This window comes from Diabrotica virgifera, chromosome 1 (genome assembly GCF_917563875.1).
Source record: "Diabrotica virgifera virgifera chromosome 1, PGI_DIABVI_V3a".
Taxonomy (NCBI): domain Eukaryota; kingdom Metazoa; phylum Arthropoda; class Insecta; order Coleoptera; family Chrysomelidae; genus Diabrotica; species Diabrotica virgifera.
Genome location: NC_065443.1, coordinates 207548445 through 207571113, shown reverse-complemented (window position 1 = coordinate 207571113; position 22669 = coordinate 207548445). Strand labels below are relative to the sequence as shown.

General features: G+C 32.3%; 1 protein-coding gene across 3 annotated transcripts in view; it reads right to left on the bottom strand.

Annotated features, from left to right (window-relative positions):
• Window positions 1-22669, bottom strand: part of LOC126882021 (myrosinase 1-like) — a 247134-nt gene that overhangs the window by 176477 nt on the left and 47988 nt on the right. For 2 of the 3 annotated variants that reach the window (XM_050646805.1, XM_050646800.1), the window contains exons 7-8: window positions 19352-19495; window positions 11402-11508 (exon numbers count right to left, since the gene is read on the bottom strand). In XM_050646805.1, coding sequence (XP_050502762.1) covers window positions 11402-11508; window positions 19352-19495 — 251 coding nt within the window. The remainder of the gene's footprint in view (window positions 1-11401; window positions 11509-19351; window positions 19496-22669) is intronic. The other variant, XM_050646812.1, reaches the window with a different exon arrangement.

Genomic DNA, 22669 nt, shown 5'->3' with positions numbered 1-22669 from the left:
TCAAATGACAGGAATCATATTGGCTATTAATAGCGGTCTGATTTTTGCATGAGAGTTTAATGAAAGGGTAACAAATCAATTGGATGTTCTGTCCGACAAAATACATGGGACGTTTTCGTAATCTGACGTTCCAAAGTTTTAAACTGTTTCACAATTAAAACTTCCTCTGTTACAGTGTTCCCGTAAGTCAAGGTTTATCCGACTAGACACTGCCCTAATAGCACAAGGACGTCCAATGGACGTCCATTGGACGTCCTTCACGGACTTTAGGGACGTCCTTTGGACGTCCGTTTTCGTCCGAGGAACGTCCTTTATACGTCCTATTTTGGTCCAAATGTCGCGCTACCGAACGTCCATTGGACGTCCATCTAAGGTCCGAGGGGACGTATATTGGAACTTAATCGGACGCAAATTGGACCTTAATCGGACGTCCTAGGGGACGTAAATTGGACCTTAATCGGACGTAAATTGGACCTTAATCGGACATAAATTGGACCTTAATCGGACGTCCTAGGGGACGTAAATTGGACCTTAATCGGACGTAAACTGGACCTTAATCGGACGTAAATTGGACCTTAATCGGACATAAATTGGACCTTAATAGGACGTAAATTTGACCTTAATCGGACGTAAATTGGACCTTAATCGGACGTAAATTGGACCTTAATCGGACGTAAATTGGACCTTAATCGGACGTAAATTGGACTTTAATCGGACGTAAATGGGACCTTAAGCGGACGTAAATTGTACCTTAATCGGACGTAAATTGGACCTTAATCGGACGTCCTAGGGGACGTGAATTGGACCTTAATCGGACGTCCTAGGGGACGTGAATTGGACCTTAACAGGACGTCCAATTTTGGTCCAAAGGCCAAGTTGTTAAACGTCCAATGGAGGTCCACCTAACGTCGGAGGGGACGTTCGGTGGACGTCATTTGGGCATTCATAGGATGTCCCAGCTTGGTCCAATGTCTTGCTGCTGAACATCCATCTAACGTCCTGGAAGGTCATTCGGTGGACGTCTAGCGACGATATTTAGACCTGTGGAGAATGTATTGTGGGAAATAAAAAATATATTTTTTAAGGAACTTATATTTCATCTTATATCAAATTACAATTATTGGATATTACAGTATTTACATTAAATTACAATACACTTCTCCAAGAAATTAACGCACCACCTTAAATATGGGGTATATTTGATGTCTCGTATTTCCTAAACCTGTTGTCCCATCTAAGTGATGTTTTTATAATATTATAGCCTAGGCTATAGGTTACCTCCTTAAGCTTGTCATGCTGTAATATATGTATATTATATCATATCGCTCTCTATAGTAATGTGATATAATATATATTACAGTATAGCTCCCTGTGCATGACAAGCATAAGGAGGTAACATATTCTAGGGCCTAGGCTAGAATATTATAAAAAAAATCACTTAGATGCAACAACAGGTTTAGGAAATTCGAGACATCAAAAATGCCCAATTTTTAAGGTGGTGCGTAATGGGCTGTATATACAGGGTGTAACAAAAATACAGGTCATAAATTTAATCACATTATTCTGGGACCAAAAATAGTTCAAATGAACCTAACTTACCTTGTACAAATATGCACATAAAAAGTTACAGCCCTTTGAAATTACAAAATGAAAATGGATTTTTTCGATTATATCGAAAACTATTAGCGATTTTTTATTGAAAATGGACATGTGACATGTGGCATTATTATGGCAGGAATATCTTAAAGAAAAATTATGGTGAAATTTGTGCACCCCATAAAAATTTTATGGGGGTTTTGATCCCTTAAATCCTCCCAAACTTTTGTGTATGTTCCAATTCAATTTTATTATTGTGGTACCATTAGTTAAATTCAATATTTTTGTTTCTTAGTATTTTTCAGATAAGGCAGTTTTTATCGAGTTGCGACTTCTTTTTTAATATGTCCACGTAAAAATTTTATGGGGGTTTTGTTCCTTTAAACCCCCCAAATGTTGTATGTTCCAATTAAACTATTACTGAGGTACCATTAGTTAAACAGAGTGTTTTCAAAACTTTTTTGCCTCTTTGTATTTTTTCGATAAGGCACGTTTTATCGAGTCTGGCTTCTTTTTTAATATGGTTCAAAATATACCTAAAAATGTAAAGCATAAATAAGTTTGCATATTATTACCAAGTCTCCATAATCGTACTTAACCATATACAAATATGTGGTGGATTTGACAAATATTCACAATATTTCGATAAAAATTGACTTTTCGAAAAAGCAATAAGAGGCAAAAAAGTTTTTAAAACGTTGTTTAAATGGTAGGTACTACAATAATAATTAAATTGAAACGTGCACAAAAGCACATTGTTTTCGATACATTGGAAAAAATCACTTTTCATTTTGTAACTTCAAATGAGTGATAAAGGCACAGAGACTTAGATCACGAGGTCACATTGAAAGGATGCCAAAAACGAGGACTCCGAAAAGGGTACTAAACTACACTATAGCTTCAAGAAAGAGAAGAGGAAGACCGGAAAATAGATGGAAGCAAGAGGTCGAAAAAGATTTGGAAAGAATGGTGTTACAGGGTCAGAAAAGAAAAATGAATAAGAGGAAGGAATGGAGAAAAATCACATATCAAGCCAGAGAAGATCTCAGTACATAAAGAAACGTGAAAATGAAGAAAAAACAAACTTTTCAAGCCATGGGCCTCTAAGGCCCTTGGTGCTATTAATATATAACTTCAAAGGGCTGTAACTTTTCTTTTGTGCACATTTGTACTAAGGTAAGTTAGGTCCAATCAAACTATTTTTGGTCCCAGGATATGTGATTAAATTTATGACCTGTATTTTCGTTACACCCTGTATATATATAAAGGTTATATTTGGTTCTTGGGACATCAAAGTATATTTTTTAGACATTCCCTGGATATAGTCACTGATGTGACATACCTCCGATTTGTTTTTTCATGAGTTTTGTAAGAGAGACTAAAAACTTTTTTATGGTTACCTCCTGTTTTCATATATTTTTTGACATGTTTTGTAGTAAATTCAACTATCTATTTACTACAAGACATGTCAAAATTTACATGTGAAAGCAGGAGATGATCCTAAAAATGGTTTTTCGTCTCCTACAAAATTCATGAAAAATCAGATAGGAGAATTTGTACATTACAATTCTCTGATGTTTGGGAAAAAGGGCTTAAGTCAGAAATGCACATCGATAATGTTTTGATGATTTCTGGACCAGAAAAATCGGCTCTTTTTATTGGTACATACAGTTTACGTCTACAACAGTTTTTTGCTGGTCCAGAAATCATCAAAACATTAGCAATGTGCAATTCTGACTTACGCCCTTTTTGCCAAACATAAAAAAAGCAATCTGGTCATAACTGACCAATGAGCAATTTTAATTTAACCTAAATTACTAATGTTTCTTAAAATGAAGAGCTTACCCGATAGCGTCTCTTATCTAATCTAACAAGATCGTGCACTATTCTAACATACACAGCCACATCACGCACTATGCTCTGCTTTTCACTATCACCTATCACTCAAACTAGTTCAAAAGGCTTTGTCCTCTTCAATCTTCTAGTTTGCCCAGTAGTATCGAGGAGGATTTCCTCAATATTCTTGTACTTATTTAAGTTGTTTGTCGGGATTCCTGCTATCTTCTTGATGATTATATCCAGGTTCCATTCCTAGGTATTAATATTTGTTTATAAAGTAATAACTTATTATGCATGGACAATGTTGTTTCTTCCAATTAGCCAATACACTTTTTATATCTTTATTTTGGTTATATCTGGTTTTTTGTAGACCACTTTCAGCTGATTCTAAAAAAAATTAAAATGAACGGTAATTTTTCTATTCTTTACAATTAAAAATCAAAATATTTACAGGTAATACATGCATAAATGATTCGTTTCATAAAGAAAATTGAAAACGGATTTTATAATACTTACATAATTGTTTAAGAGATCCAGCCATAGCCAAAACTAGCATACTAAACAGTACAGTTGAGTACAGCAAAAAAAGCCACTAATTTCCATTTTTCACCCCCTTATCGATGCATTTTTTTCCAATCAAAATTTTTACTAAATTTTTAGGTTATCTTATGATGAAAATGAAATAATTGATGACTTGATGACCAATGACCACGCGACGCTACATAGATACTCGCGCGGCAAATTTGAAAATGAACGCAAATTGAATAGTAAATGGCCTCTCTTTAGAGTATGGAAAATTTTACCCCTCCAGGAGGACATTGTACTCTTTTCATAGAATATCTTGTGGTAACTTTCCAGCCATAATTTAATCAGATGTTCACGGAATAGAACTTTGATAGTAGAATTCCTGGAATGTTTTGTTGTTAGGGGAAACTTTTATTTGATTTATTCTTGAATATTTCCTGTTGTTAAACATTGTAACCAATAATTTACAAATAAGATTTTCATTACATTACATGAAATCAAAACATGTTTTGGATATTAAACTATATAGTTTTATAATTGTAATAATTTAATATACAATTTTGAATTAAGATTTAATCTTTCGATCTAATCGATTTAAACTACAGTAAAACTTGTGTTACCGGCCCCCTGCCAACACCGGCCACCTGTACTAACGGCCAGTTTAAAAATTCCCCACACTAATTACAGTAAAACCTGTCAGTAACGGCCGCTAAAAATGAAAAAGCTATTGGCCGATATAGAAAGGTGACCCGTATTGCCAGTTTTTGTAGTCTAGATATAATTGGTTTGGGGAATTTTTAAACTGGCCGTTAGTACAGGTGGCCAGTAACACAGGTTGTACTGTATATCTAGGCTACAAAAACTGGCAATAACGACCACTTTTCTATATCGGCCAATAGTTCTTTCATTTTAGTGGCCGTTAGTGACAGGTTTGACTGTATTTCATTAACGTAAAGTTAACGCAAGTTAATATTTTATTGAATTATTTTGCTATTTGATCTCGTAATTGGTATAATGTGTCCAATATAAGCGTTCATAAAACGTCCGTATTTCGTCCAGTATGGACGTCCAAAGTCGGACGTCCAAAGGACGTCCATATTTATTCCGTCCGAAGGACGTCCATATTTATTCCTTCCGAAGGACGTCCAACATGGGACGTCCGTTTATAGTCCATGGACGTTAGGACCAAAAATGGACCTATTTTGGACGTCCAAATGACGTCGTGTGCTATTAGGGAATTGTCCGTATTTCGTCCAGTATATATACGTCCATATTTGTTCCATCCGAAGGACGTTCAACGTCGGACGTCCATTTTTATTCCGTCCGAAGAATGTCCAACGTCGGACGTCCAAAGGACGTCCATATTTATTCCTTCCGAAGGACGTCCAACGTCGGACGTCCATATTTATTCCTTCCGAAGGACGTCCAACGTCGGACGTCCATTTTTATTCCGTCCGAAGGACGTCCAACGTCGGACGTCCATATTTATTCCTTCCGAAGGACGTCCAACGTCGGACGTCCAAAGGACGTCCATTTTTATTCCGTCCGAAGGACGTCCAACGTCGGACGTCCAAAGGACGTCCATATTTATTCCTTCCGAAGGACGTCCAACATGGGACGTCCAAAGGACGTCCATAGGACGTCCATTTATAGTCCATGGACGTTAGGACCAAAAATGGACCTATTTTGGACGTCCATTGGACGTCGTGTGCTATTAGGGTGTTAAGCTATTAACAAATTTTCAGCGTGCTATTAATCAACTTTTTTTTTGTACGCGGGATTAAGGCCTATCCGACCAAGCTTGCAAAAAACTACATAAGGAATTTTTTCAAAATTTTTTCAATATAATATGGGATCCCTTTCTTTATTGTGATATTAATAATGTATTATTGTAACAGAAATTAATAAATTTTACACACTTCAAAAAATTTCTCTTTTCTCAGTCATTCAGTCCTTTAGTGTTTTCTATAATATCTTCCATTCCCGTTACTCTGCAAATATCTTCCTTTTAACGCGGTATGTATGTTTAATTCCTAGTGATCTTTCCGTTTGCTTGTTAGGGCAGTCAATGAGGGTATGTGGCTCCGAATTCCATCCTACTATATCGATTTACGTGATATTTTCACAGTAAGTAGGGAATAGCCCAAGAAACAAAGTCTACCCTATGCCGATGTGTGCTTTTGTCTTGGGGGTGGTTCCCACCCCTTCTCGGGGGTGGAGAATTTTTTACTTATATAACTACGGAAATTGCTAGAGAACCTAATACTAAGCAAAAACTGTTCTATAATTTTTTTTCGAAAACAATACTTTTTGAGTTATTCCTAGTTGAAAATTGGCCATTTTCATTGAAACATACATAACACCTTTTCAAATGGTTTTTTGCGAATACCTTAAAAACTATGCATCTAACTAAAAAAACTACATAAAACATTGTTGTAGCTTATAAAATAACAAAGAGATTCCTTCTTTTATGAATCTTCTAGTTATAACACAAAAAGAGATATGGTAGGTGAAAAAACTTGTTTTTTTGGTGCATGCTCAAATCAGTGTATTTAACTTGAAACAACAGAGAATCGGTCGATTTTAGGTGTATAATGCTTCCAATAACTTTTGTTGTGCTTGAAAAGACCTATAAATGAAGCAATATTAAATGTCGATTACATTCAAACTATGCGAGATAAACTGTTAAAAATTTGATGACTAACGTATTTTAAGAAAAAAATGAGAAATATATTTAACCCCTCATCCACAAGAATTTAAATGCATCGTTTTCCTTCTACAATACATTTAACCATAGTATTATTTTTATGTTCAAAAAGTTGTGCTTGTTTAAAATGAATGGTTTTTGAAAAAAATAAGATCTAATTATTGGCGCATTTTTGAATTTTCTTAAAAATCTTCCTATTTCTCCATGTAACTCGAAAATGAAAAGAGATGCCAAAAAAGATGCCATACAAAAATGTAAGTTTCTTCTAGATAAACATTTTGATTTTATTTTTTATAAGAGTATTTTTTATCATTTTCAAGTTACATGGAGAAAAGGAGATTTTTAAGAAAATTTAAATATGCGCTCTATAATTTGATCTTATTTTTTTTCAAAAACCATTCATGTTAAACCTGCTCAACTTTTTGAACATAAAATAACACTGTAGTAAAATGTATTGTAGAAGGAAAACGATGTATTTAAATTCTTGTGGATGAAGGGTTAAATATACTTCTTAATTTTTTTCTTAAAATTCGTTAGTCATCAATGTTTTGCAGCATATCTCGCTTAGTTTGAATGTAATCGACATTTTATATTGCATATTTGAAAGGAATTTTCAAGCACAATAAAATGCATTGGTAGCATTATACACCTAAAATCTACCGTTTCTCTGTTATTTCAAGTTGAATACACTAATTGGAGCATGTACCAAAAAAACAAACTCATTTTACCTACCATATCTCTTTTTGTGTTATAACTAGAAGATTGAAGAAGGAACTAATATCTTTAATTTTTTATGAGCTACAAAAATGTTTTATATAATTTTTTCAGTTAGATGCATTGTTTTTTAGGTATTCGCAAAAACCCGTTTGAAAAGGTGTTATATTTCAATGAAAATGGCCAATTTTCAACCACGAATAACTCAAAAAGTATTGAGTTTTCGAAAAAAAATTATAGAACAGTTTTTGCTTAGAATTAGGTTCTCTAGCAACTTCTGTATTTGGTTAACCAAAAAATTTTTCACTCCCGAGAAGGGGTGGGAATTGCCACCAAGACAAAAACACACATCGGCATAGGGTAGACTTTGAATAAGGAGATATTTTCAGGCTATTCCTAAAATTTCATTAAAATCCATGCAGTAGGATGGAATTCGGAGGTAATAACCTGTTCTTGCTCTCATTGACTGCCCTATGTGTGCGATTCTCAGTTTATTAGCATTATTTTTGGTTTTAAAACGTCAATCAGAGGCTTACAGGTTCAGGTCAGTGTATACGTACTGAGATGCTTTTATATTACCGCTGAAGAATTTTAATATAAATCTAAATATAAAGTCTAACAAAAGTAAAAGATAAATTTAACAGTGCGCGAAGACACCAACAAAACGAAGCAGCTGCTAAGGGTTGCCTTAATGAAAACCCTAAGGACAATAGTGGGGAAAATAAGAAGAGACAGGGTAAGAAATACAAACATTAGAGAGCAATGAAAAATTCAAGATATTTTAAGATGTGTAAGGCAGCGCAAGAGGATGTGGTACAACCATGTAAATAAAACGAATGGATGAGAATAGACTCCCAAAAATTGCCTTATTAAACAACCCGCTTGGTTCAAGACCACCCGAAAGACCACCTAAAAGTTAGAGGGATAGTTGGCAATCTACCTCCCAGGAAATTAACCAGGGGCAGCTTCAGAATTTGACAGATCAAAAAATCTCCAAGAAGCAAAAAAAAAGAAGAAGAAGAAATTCAACAAAAAACAGACACTCAAACAGCACTACGTAATTTTTTTTGTATATACGCTTAAACAACAAAGTTGGATGTTGAATGGGTTGCATATTTGAGTTCATTTCAAATGAAGTAAAGAAACACAGACTTACTCACAATCATTTAATTTACTTCGACGACCGGTTTCGATATCTACAATATACAGATCAACTTCAGGTCGGCGTTACAAGTGATTAAATGCTACAATTAAAGAAATACAGAGTTAGAACATTGTCTGGTTGTATCAAAATGCAAATAGAAAGCCAAAAATTTTGAAAAAGTATGTAACTGTTGACATTTCAGAACAACAAACTGATACATACGTATGTACACATATGAGAAACAGGTACTCATAGGCACGCATACGCACAGAGATGTATGTGGTTTTTTGACTAGACTTAGGCAAATATGCAGATAAAAAAGTATGAAATATGCGCATGAACATGCAGTATTTTATGCAAAAATATGCAGTATTTTATGGAAAATATGCATATTTATCTAGAAAATATGCATGTAATAAAAAATATTTACAATATTTTCTTTATTTACAAAAATACTTATAATATTATAAATACATAATATATACACTTATTTTAACATATAAATATTATTTTGAATTGTAGTAACAATAGATTATCAAATTAATGATGTTCAAAATTTTCTAATAAAAACTTATGGCTTCTATCTGAATACATATATTTGTAAATAGAAAACTTCTTTCGACATCAACTGATATGTAACTGGGGCATTTTTCAAATTTACTATAATAGATGGTTCTAAATTAATTGGTTCGGAAAATGTCCCAGCTAGTACTTGAACCACTTCAGAAAGAACCTGGTAACAACTATTTTTTTTCATGGTTACTTCAAATTTTTGAAAAATTTCCTTTCCAATAGTACCTTTAACGTTTTGACACAATGACTCAAATTCTTTTATTAAAACTGTACTCTCTAACTGATTTTGGAAAGGTTTCATCGCTAAGTACACCAATCAATAAGTGCACAATGTATCTTCCTGACGAGTCAGTGGTCTCGTCCACACATATGTAACAGTAATTATTACCTATTTCGGCTTTTATGTTGTGGATAACTGAGAAGTGTAACAAATTGACATTATTTCTCTTTAGAGTTCTTTCACTGGGAATGTTTTGTTTCCTTATTTTTTTTAAGAACTAAAGTTTTCGTTAGATAAAATTTTGAAAGCGGTATATTAGAAGATACTAATGTACGACACAAGTCTTCGTTAAAAGTTTCTTGTTCGGTTTGTTTTTGGAACTTAACTGAAAGCACTTGGACACTGAAGGTTGATATTTTTCACCGGATGTGGTGTTTACTTTTTTAACTAAATGTTTCGCGGTTCTGACATGCTGATCTATTTGAATTTTTTTTTCAAATGAAATCTAAAAAGGAATATAAATATTCTATAGTTAACCCATTTTTAAAATCTAAGATTGTAGAAATAAACTAAAAATTAACCGTTTCGCATAACAATTAAAATATTTAAATTAAATCAAATAAAAATCGGTGTAGTAATCTTGAAAATGTCAAGAAATAACTGTGCAAGAAAGAAGAACCCCCAAATATTTACAAGAGGCTATTGGTCTTTTCTGTTTATATTTAAAGAAAAAATACTGTGAGCATAAATTAAAAGCACTTAATTAATTAAGTCCAATATATATGTTTTTGTTTTTAGCAAAATTAAAGCAAACTATGCTATTGTTAGAAAAAAAATGTTAGCGACCTTTCAGTAGACTATTGAATGATTTGAATTTTAAATAGGTATCCTATTTTTTATCGCAAGGAGTTTAAAAAATGCTTGAAAAAAGAGAAAATACATCGATTTATTGCGAACTAGCCTTGTGTCGGTACTTTTCTTCAACATAATCTACAATTTTAAAATCTTTGTTTGTACCACCGTGTAAATTTTTAAAATAAAATAAAAAATAATACGTATGTGCTCACGGTTTTGCCACAACATGGGCAATAAACTTTATCCATATCCATAGATAGCTAACTCTTTGTAAGGTTTTATCCAAGTTGAAACATTGCTTATTTTCGGCATTTTAAAAGCACAATAATTATTCACAATTAGAAATACACGTTGTTTACGCCTCCAATTTTACAACAAAAGTGAAACTGCCCGTCAAAATAAAAATTTTTACCTAGAGACAAAAACTGGCAAACACAAACCCTTAATTCCAGGACAAAACTATAAGCCGCTGTCTTTTATTAGTTACTATACTATATTAGTTACTACATATCAAGTGATTATAAAACAAAATTAAATATTGGCATTTTCATGCTATCCGTAGGTTTGAATATAAAAATATATAGTTAATAAAACAAATTTTCAAATTATATGCCCTTTATGCTTACTTTTATAAAAATATGCAAAATTTGATATTTTTGCATTTTTTATGCATTATATGCAAAATATGCAATTTGCATATTTGCCTAAGTCTATTTATGACTATTTGTTAAATTAAGTTATATTTTTTAAATTTTCAAAAAATTTCTAAAAAATTCTTAAAAACCCTTATAATTTTGATATATGAAGGCATGTAAGTAGATCAAAATTATAAGGGTTTTTAAGAATTTTTTAGAAATCTTTTGAAAATTTTAAAAATATAACTTAATTTAACAAATAGTCATAAACCACATACATCTATGTGCGTATGCGTGCCTATGAGTACCTGTTTCTCATATGTGTACATACGTATGTATCAGTTTCTTGTTCTGAAATGTAAACAGTTACATACTTTTTCAAAATTTTTGGCTTTCTCTTTGCATTTTGATACAACCAGACAATGTTCTAACTCTGGCTTTCTTTAATTGTAGCATTTAATTACTTGTAACGCCGACCTGAAGATGATCTGTATATTGTAGGGATCGAAACCGGTCGTCGAAGTAAATTAAATGATTGTGATTAAGTCTGTGTTTCTTTACTTCATTTAACGTGGTTGAAATTTAAAACTTACGTGTAGCCGAAGATCCATTCAAAATTATCCATCAGACTCCAAACTGTATATCCCAGCATAGAAACTTCATCTTCTTCCATTGATTCTCTTATATACCTCAAATAAGACTAGAAAACAATAAACAACCCATTATATTTTAAGAAATTAATAATTTTTAAATATAAACTTAAAAGGCGTTTCATTTGATTTAACTATTTAACCATAACGTATCTAAATAATTATGTACACTTTTATAAAAAAAGAACTTTTTATAATAAAACGTTTTCATTATTTATAGGACCCAATATAAAATTATTATAAACTATTTTCTTGTTTTAATTTCTGTCATAAAAGAATTTTGTAATCGACTGTTTTAGAGGCATATTTTCTCTAGCGGATTTAACTCATATTCGCTGTGTGCAAGTACTTTGAGGGGATACGAGAAACGATCGTGCGCGAATAGCGGAGAAATATTGCAACTTTCTTAAATAATTCATTGTCAATTGAAATTGTCAAATTGACTTATATTTTTTACCTACTGTCATTGAAGAAAATGGGATTTCGCAAATGATGTGTTATAAATTTTAGAGATTATAATATGTTGCTCCACAATATTGATATGATATGCAATTATTAAAGTGAATTTAATCAATGGTATTTTGCTTGTAGTACAATGTTTATCTTTTAATAACATAACCTCAATCTTACTTTTTCTTCTTATTATTTTTTGGGCTGTGGACTTGACAATTATCCAATAACCAGGACTAATATAATTGGCCAAGTGCTAAAAATATTGCTGAACTATGAAACCAGGTGTCGCTGTTCCGAACTTGCACGGTCTCAATAAATCAAATAAAATATTGAAAATGGTAAGTATAATATATAATATTCATATACAATAATAAACTTATATGTAAAATATGAACTTTAAGTATATTAACTTTTATTTACAACGTCAAAAAAACTGTCAAAGCGTTTAGACAAATTTAAGAGTTCCTCCGGAAAATTTGTAGATTTAGTTAGTTCTAAAGTCTTTTTTCATTCAACTCAAATCGATTGTGAAGTATTAAAGTGTGTTTCAAGAGATTCTACAGAGTGTTTAGCCGATTTTGTTTGTTTTTCCGTATATTTTAAGTTTTGTTATTTGACAACTGTACTGTAAGTAGAAATTTTTTTATATACTTATATTTGAACGTCGCTCGTGCCCCGGGATGTCCGTGGGCAAAAATGGAAAGGATCCACCAGATCCTGGTGTAGAAAATATTGGGTTCACAGATGAGAGCGATATAATTATGCAGACAAATGATTTAAATCAGAATAATTCTCATAGTGAATGTTTAACTGATACTAGTAAAAGTACTAATGATACCATAAACTTGACATCTACTTCAAATAAAACAAATACTATTCAAAAAAGTCAGGAATTTAATTCATCTAATCGATTTAGTTTAAATGATACTGGTCCGTTTTTTATATTTGTTCAACACATAAATTTGAGTATCGGTCGTTTGCATCCAATGAAACTTGGAGGAAAACTACTTTCGCTATCTAGTTATGATAAACATATTATTGAAATTGTTAGTGTAGGTAAAAATCGCATTAAAATTCAAGTCAATTCAGGTGCTGTTGCGAATAAATTAGTAGTTGAAGATTTTTTCGGAAAAAATAACCTAATTGCATATATTCCAAATTATTTAACGAAAAAAAAGGGTCTCGTTCGCGGAGTGGACACTACTCTAACTGAGAGTGCACTACTTAATACTATTAAATCTAATATTCCAATAAAAAAAGTTCATAGAATGACTAGAATAGTTCAAAGTGACGGTGTATCAGAAAGAGTTCCTAGACAAATGGTTATTATTAGCTTTGAAGGTAAATTAATTCCCCAATATATTTACATCAACAAAGTTAGGTGTCCAGTTGAAATATATGTTAGTCCTGTTATGCAATGTTTCAACTGTCTTCGTTATGGCCATTCAACGACTCAATGCAAGTCCAAAAAAAGATGTAAGAAGTGCGGTAATGAAGGTAACACTGATTGTCCCGATAAATGTACTACGTTTTGCGTTTATTGTAAAAATAGTAGCCACTACTCAGTTTTTAAAGAATGTCCCGAATATTTAAAACAAAAAAAGACTAAAGAAGCTATGGCTAACTTAAATATTTCATTTAAAGAAGCCGAAAAAGCTCTTGAAAATCCATGTTATTCCAGTTTAGTCCAAAAAAATAAATTTGCACCTTTAATGACCTGTGACACAGACTTTCCTCCATTAAAAAGCTCCTCCCCTAAACCCTCGAATTCCACCACTACTTATAAAAATAATAATCATCTGAATATAGCCCCCCCTAACGATAACCCCCCCAAAAAAAGGAAGACTACTGATACAACTCCTAATTTTCCTCCTGTGCGTAGGGAATACCCGACCAGTTTCTGTTCGGGATCTGTATTTCAATTTGGAAACCATGAGCCCCGTAATGAATTTGATATATTTATAGGCCAGCTCAGTGCTTCACTCAAAAATTTAATCAAACAGAGTGTCCTTGACTATTGTAATTCTTCATCAAATGTAGAAACTAATTTTAAAAATTACGAAATTGAATTAGAAAATAACATTAAAGATATTATAGGTAATATTTTTACATAATTTTAATGGCTGACAAAAGTATTAAAATTATTCAATGGAATATTCGTTCGCTAAATGCGAACCGATATTCTTTACAGCAATTACTGTTTGAAGAACGTTTTGACATAGGTCTTTTATCAGAAACTTGGTCAAAACCATCTGATACTGTTTGCTTCAATAATTTCAATGTAGTTAATAAAAGTAGAATTAGAGGATATGGAGGAGTTGCCATAATTTTAGCAAATAACATTATTTATAATCCCATTTCATTTGTTAACAATTTCAATCCTAATTTAGAAGTTTGTGGTGTAGATATTAAAATTGACCAAAAAATGTATACTATCCTGAGTGTGTACCGTCCATCAAATGTTAGAGTAACAGTGCAAGATTACGTTAGTCTTTTTTCTCAAATTAGCAATGATTGTATTATTACCGGAGATTTTAATGCACATCATGGATTATGGGGATCAAATTCATGTTGCGTCGATGGTAATATACTAGTAGAAGCATTAGATTTCTTTCCTAATTTAATTGTTGTTAATGACGGGTCGGCTACTAGAGCTACTCCTCCAGGGAATATGAAATCTGTTGTAGATCTTACTATTATATCCTCTAGTTTATGTCCATCCTTTGACTGGACTGTTCTTCCAGATACCTATGGATCAGATCATTTTCCAATTAGACTTTCTGTGCAGAATATGAAAATTGAAAATAGAACTTTTATATCTTCGGCTAAATGGTCGATGTCTAATGCAAACTGGGATAATTTTAGAAACAACGTAGAAAGTGCCTTCAGACACGAACCAAATAAAAACCAAACAAACGAAATTATTTTCTTTTTATAAGATTCTATTACTGATGCAGCCAACAAATCTTTCAAAATTATCAAACCGTCAGTCAAATCTTTCAAATCGCCACCATGGTGGGATGATGAATGCCTCACTGCTTCTAACGCTAGAAAAAATTCCTTTAAAATTTATAAATCTAATCTTACCCTTTCAAACTTCATGGAATATAAGAAGAATGAAGCTATATGTAAACGAACTTTCCGCTCAAAAGCTGAATCTAGTTGGGCTCGGTTTTGTTCCTCACTTTCTAGGCAAACTTCACCTTCAGAGCTTTGGAAAAGGGTAAACAAAATTCAAGGTAAGAAAAAGTACACCGCTAATGATGAATGTATGGTAGAAAGGCTCTTTACAAAAATCTCTCCGGATTATGTCCATTTACCACTATTTATGCCGAGCATCTCTACTAATGACCACTTTTTACTAACCCCCATTTCAGCTGACGAACTTAAAGCAAATATCAAGAGTTCTAAAAATACAGCCCCTGGTATTGACGGCATTAACTATAGTATGCTATTAAACCTACCTGCAATTGCTATATATTATTTGTGCAAAATATACAACAATATTCTACTTAAAGGAGATCATTGTGACGCCCTCAAACAATGCCTGGTTATTCCTATACCCAAACTAAACCAGCGTACCGAATTAAGGCCTATCTCTCTCATGTCCTGTTTGCTTAAAACATTTGAACGAGTTATGAAAAGCAGATTAGAATGGTGGTGTGAGAACAAAAATATATTTCCAGTGTCTCAGTATGGCTTTCGTAGGAACAAGGGAACTATTGATTGTGTTTCTCAATTAACAACTGATATTCAGTTATCCAATTCAAATAATAATTATCTATCTGCCATTTTTCTTGATATTTCTGGGGCTTATGACAACGTCAATTTAAATTTATTGTTCGAAAAACTGAAGCACATAGGTATTCCACCTTTGTGTGCTTATGTATTAGTAAACCTATTCCTTAATAGACAGGTATTTATTAGATGTATTGATAGATTGATTGGCCCAAGAGTAGGCATCAAGGTTTACCACAAGGATCAGTCCTCAGTCCCTTGTTGTTTAATCTATACACTCTAGATCTCCACAGTATAGGAATTAGATGCAGTATATTACAATATGCAGATGATTTCTGCTTTTACAATGTGAATAAGTTGTACCAACAAAGTATTAATTCAACTAAGATGGTACTGGGTGATGCAAGAGAGTATTTTTTTAAACAAGGATTTGACCTTACTGCAAATAAATCAGCGGTGGTGTTTTTTACGCGACATCGCTTACCAGTTATGACCAGCATCATGATTAACAACCTAAGTATACCCGTTCATAAGCACTACACTTATCTTGGTATTACATTGGACACCAAGTTAACATGGGATGAACACATTAATAAGTGCTTAATAAAATGTGAGAAAAGTTTAAATATTCTTAAAGTAGTTAATCGCTATCGATAAGGTGCTGACCCTAAAATTAATTTAATGTTTTATCGTGCATATACCAGATCCATTCTCGACTATGGAAGCATTCTATATGGATCTGCCACAAACAGTCGCCTTAAAAAACTAGATCGCATTCAATATAAGGCTCTGCGGTTAGTTCTAGGTGCGCTCAAGTCTACCCCTATAGAGAATCTTTTAGCTGAATCCATGGAGCCTCCTTTACATTTAAGACGACTATTTTTGGCTGAAAAATTTATTCTTAAATGCCAATCTTACAACCAAACTGAACTACTACAAAAAATATGTGACATCTCTGTTTCTAATCTTGTCGACAAATGGTGGCACAACAGGAATTCTCCTATTTTAGCAGTAGCATACTCGAACGTTTCTCAGCACCTAAACAGTCCAGGTGAATTAACTTTCTTTAAATCGAGTTTTAATATATCTTATGCCAATGTTAATGTTTGGTTCCCAAATTTTGACAGTGAGAATCCAGTTGACTTTCAGCAACATATAGCCAAGCTTGATAATCCATGCAGGATTTTCACGGATGGTTCAAAATCAAGATTGGGAGTTGGATGTGCTGTATATATTCCGGATCACCAAGAATCCTTGATGTTCAAGTTAGATAAACAATGTTCCATATACTCTGCAGAAATGTTCGCGATTTATCAAGCTCTAGAATGGGCTGTCAACAAAAAAATTTCTAACAAGCAAGTTGTAATTATGTCAGATTCAAGATCTTCGTTATTAGCTCTAGAAAACACACGTAAACATTTATATAAAAATAGCCTTGTCGTCAAAATTTTAGAAAACCAACTAAAGCTACTGGAAAAACAGACTTCTGTAACTTTTGTCTGGGTAAAAGGCCATATTCTTAAAAGGATCGGAAATAACTTGGCTAGATAGAAGCGATCTAACAGCTACTCGCAAGAAAAGTTTGAAACAAAATTGGGATATTGAGTGGCACGCTTTCTGCAATCGAAGCAACAATCTCTACACCAAAATTCATCCTAGTTTACCTACTGAGCCTTTTGCTATCAGAAGTTATCCCAATAGAAATATATATGCCATGTTTATTAGATGTCTCTTTAATCATGCCACTGTCAAGTCACACCTCTATAGATTTAACCTATCCGAATCAGATCTTTGCGATTGCAATGGATATGTTGACGATATTAATCATTGGTTGTTTGGATGCAAACATAATGATTGAAATAAATGGCGACTCGATTCTAGTTTTCTGTTGACCTAGATATCAAAATATCAAAAGGCACCGCTGGGAAAATATTCCAAAAATGCGGTTCAGAGAAACTATATGAAACGAGTCTTTGTACTCTCATACAGAGTATGGCATTAGTAAAAATACAAAAATAGACGGTTTAGTTTTGATTTAAATCTGTCTCCTGCCATCCCCCGATAGCGCTATTTCTAGGTCTACCTTTTGTCAAGGAGGCTATGCAAGAAGACAAATTTAAATCAAAACTTCCGTAGTTCTCGGTATACAATAAAACTATTTATACCGGAGTAAGGTTAGAACGCCCTCTAACGGGGAATAAGTGAAATAAATGGCGACTCGATTCTAGTTTTCTGTTGACCTAGATATCAAAATATCAAAAGGCACCGCTGGGAAAATATTCCAAAAATGCGGTTCAGAGAAACTATATGAAACGAGTCTTTGTACTCTCATACAGAGTATGGCATTAGTAAAAATACAAAAATAGACGGTTTAGTTTTGATTTAAATCTGTCTCCAGGAGATCGCTCATCAACGAAATTGAAAATGGTTATTCATTTTTGATTTACATTTACTCCGATTGGAGTATGAAGGGAACCATTCTCGTTGGAACTTTACCGCGCTGAGCAGATGGGACGTGAATTGTAAATTGTAGAATTCCCTCATCTTCCTTAGTCTCAGCATCCGTATGACTTGCAAATTGTAGAAACCTCGGAGGTGTAACCAGAGAAGGTTCCCATTGTTTTCATTCTGGTGGGATGTAGAAGAGCATTATGTTGTTTTATATGCCATTAGAGTGAAAACTTAGTCTTTTTGCTAGCATTTGCCGCTAGGGCATCTATGCCATTTCGTTTGTTGCAATCCGGGACTGCACGCTGGGGTTTTTTTTTTGGTTGGATCAGGGAGAGCAGCATATGTGCCTCCTGATGAGAGACTAATAAGTTTCGAAACCGGTAGAGGTGCTTGCTGCACTCTCTGATTGGACTAGAATATGGTTCGGCTGTATTTTCGTCTTGCAACGGAATTGAAAATGGTTATTCATTTTTGATTTACATTTACTCCGATTGGAGTATGAAGGGAACCATTCTCGTTGGAACTTTACCGCGCTGAGCAGATGGGACGTGAATTGTAAATTATACAATTCCCTCATCTTCCTTAGTCTCAGCATCCGTATGGCTTGCAAATTGTAGAAACTTCGGAGGTGTAACCAGAGAAGGTTCCCATTGTTTTCAATCTGGTGGGATGTAGAATAGCATTATGTTATTTTATATGCCATTAGAGTGAAAACTTGGTCTTTTCTTTTTAATTTAACATTTCGCTATATTAATAATGTTTAACCATAATAGACTATATTAAAAATTTTTTGAATATAAATCGAAATTTTGATGTCAAGTCGCTACAATTCTACAGGGTGTGAATGTTGCTATGAAATTAACAAAAAAAGCTAATTATCTTTTAAACTACCTCGTATAATATTACAAAATCCTATAGTTTATGAAAGAAGGCATCGAGGAGAATTAAAAAGTGTAAAATTGTACAGGGTGTTCTATTTAAAAGAAAAACATAATTTTGTGTCACTCTGTCAGTACGGGTGGCCCTCTATATTTCAAAATATTTTTAAATTATGGTCCTATCTGCACCTATATTTTATCTAAACAACTTTTTTTGGTATCTCTTGGACGACAAACAAGTAATTGGACTGTCACACTAATTCCCCACCCTATGTGTACCAACGAAGCCAACCTATCGTTTTAATTTTGTTTGTATGCGTGGAATTTAAAATTTTATTCTATTCTTTAAAATGTTAATTTAAAATATATTTACCTCAATGTAGTGTACTCTTCTGTCATCTTTCAAATACATATCTCCTGCTGGGGATGGGTATCCATTTTCTGTAATGAATACTCCAGGGTTGTTGTATTGGTCTTTGATCCACTTTAACAAAGGTTTTATGCTTTGTGGAACAACCTGTGTAATTTAAGCAATAAAGAATATAAGTAAGTATTCATCAAAATTTAAATAAAAACTATGAGGTTTAACTAACTAACTATTTAAATAAAACTAATAAGTAGGTACTTTTACGTGAAGGAAAGGAAAACAAATTTTTAACTGGATTCAACATCATAAAATAATAATAGTACAGTCAAAGGAAAATGATGAATAATTTTACATGGTGTAAGAGTAAATAATAGAGAGCTATTTATGACAGTCATCATGCGAAGAAATACAAAACAACAGCTTAACAAAGAAAAAAAATATAGAATTTTATAGGAACAGACCGAAGAAAAAATTAGAAATTAAACACATTAATAACCATGAGAGACCTACAATTATATAAAAATAAGCTTGCAGAAAGCACCAAGAGAAATCCTTGAATACCAAGTCAATAATGAATAATATTTATATCGGTGAAATGAATAGTAGGTGAAATGAAAAGTAGAATAAGACATATAGGAAAAAGACGACGATATTAAAAATTTTCAACTACAAGCAATAACATTGATTAGATGGTAAATTGTATAACCTGATGAACTCACATATTATAGTTCTTCCATTGTGTCTTTGCACATGCATGAAATTATTCACGAATTACTTGTTATACTAGATCTATTTTTTTACTCACAGAAACTAGTATCGCCAAATTAAACCACATAGAAACCACAATAAGTTAAACAAGGATAAACAATATAGTTCAGAGAAATAAGGAAAAAAAATATCGTGTTGGTGACACATCCCCCTCCAGGCTGAAACCAAATTTTTCGAGTAATATGGTTATCTATAATAATAACCTATATGTTTCCTGCAGCCGATTTTGATGATATACATAGTTATAAACAAATGAAGATCAAAAAACAGTAAATTTTCGATTTTTTCGTCTATTACTAAAAAATTGGGCATTTTAAGCAAATTTGAGAGTAATAAACTCATAAACCGTATAAAAAACTTCAATATGGCGTTCACTGAATATGTCTATCCTTATTGGTTACTTAGAAAATTGCCAAATAAATCATAAATTTTGAGTTTTTATAAATATTCATAACTTATGTAAAAATTAACTTAGAACCTTCTTATTACACGGAATGCTGAGACTTATGGTGCTTAAATTATACTCTAAATTTCAAAGCAATTGGTCAAATAGTTTAAAAGTTATTTAATTTGTTTATCCAAAATTAATTTTTTTTGCAACACTGTAAGTCAGAAAATGATGAACTTACAGTAATATTTTTGATAGTTTATAAAAGAAGAAAATTTACAGTATTAATTTAATTTAAAAAAAAATGACGAAAAATAATTATAAATATTGCAAAATAATTTTGCAAAAACATGTGATTTAAAAAAATGGGGGGGCTACCTTTGTCCCTAAATCTCCTAGAACAGTTGTTTTTCTTTCTAAATGTGTATAAAAATTCAGTCTTTCTAAATATGAAAAAATAATTTTTCTACGGGTAACGGTTAAAAAGTTATTCTAATTGTTTATAAGTAAGAAAAAAATCGACATGTTTTTGCAAAATAATTTTACACTGTTTAAAATTATTTTTTGTCATTTATTTTTAATTAAGGTAATAGTATAAATGTTCTTCTTTCATAAACTGTCCGAAGTATTATTGTAACCTCATAATTTTCTGACTTATAGTGTTGCAAAAAAAAATTAATTTGGGAAAAACAAATTAAATAACTTTTAAACTATTTGACCAATTGCTTTGAAATTTAAAATGTAATTTAAGTACAAGAAGTCTCGGCATTCCGTGTAATAAGAAGATTCTAAGTTAATTTTTACCTAAGTTATGAATATTTATAAAAACTCAATATTTATGATTTATTTTGCAATTTTCTAAGCAACCAATAAGGATGGACATATTCAGCGAATGCCATATTGAAGTTTTTTATACGATTTATGAGTTTTTTATTCTCAAATTTGTTTAAAGTGCTTAACTTTTTGGTAATGGACGAAAAAAGCGATAATTTACCGTTTTTCGATCTTCATTTGTTTATAACTATGTATATCATCAAAATCGGCTGCAGGAAACATATAGGTTAATAATATAGATGTCCATACTACTCAAAAAATTAGGTTTCGGCCTGGAGGGGGAAGTGTCACGAGAAAAACCTTATTTCTCTGGACTAATACGGCATGTCTCTGATACCTTGTTTACTATGAATTTTTACGATTATCATTTTCAGTGACAGTGTCATTAGCGCATTTGTTGTGTTAATTGGAATTTATAACTTATATTGTGTTTAGTTTATAAAGTTTTATTGTGTTAAATATATTATAACGTAGTTAAATATAAATGTACCATATAACTTTATAAAATACGTCCACCTATAAAAGCCATTTCCTAATTATTAAATGGACAGTACATATCAGTGATATTACATAAGTATTATAGACTTACGTTCCACTTAATGTTTTGATTTAACTTATTTGTAAATGAATCATTACGTTTGTGCAAAGATATAATAGAAAAACTATACAAGGATGGAGAAACACACAAAATTGTTGAGGTCTAAAATTGTTACGATATGATAGGAAAACAGATATAATTTCAACAAGATTACTGTCTAAATAGTAAATAGTAGAGATATTTTAAAAAACTTACTAATAAAGAGAAACCGAAATTGTGAAGTAGCCACAAAACTTGGCTACTGTAAATCCCGGGTGTCCACACTGTCCACTTATATTTTCCCCCATTTTAACTGCCTATAACTTCTAAACGGCTCAAGATAGAAATATGCGGTTTTCGCTGAAATGTTTTATTTTGGTAAAAGCTTTATTTTAATGGATTGAGCTTTCTATATCGCTTTCAATTACGAAAAAAAATGGCGGATTTGTAAAGAAAACGTTGTTGACTTTTTTTTAATGAAACACCCAGCATATTTTTTTGCAAATTAAAAGAATGGTCATTCACCTATCCAGCGATATAAAGTTTTTTTAAAATCGGTTGTCAAATGACTGAGTACATAATTTTTAAAATGAGAGATGCAACGTTGAAATCACATAGAATATCAATTTATTATTAAGAGGATGGGTACTTATTTTCGGCTGCAATGCTATTCAAATGGGGATTCATTTTTTTCGAATCCTGAGAAAACTAATAAGTATTTTTGAAAAATTTAAACACAGAATGAAAGATTACGTTA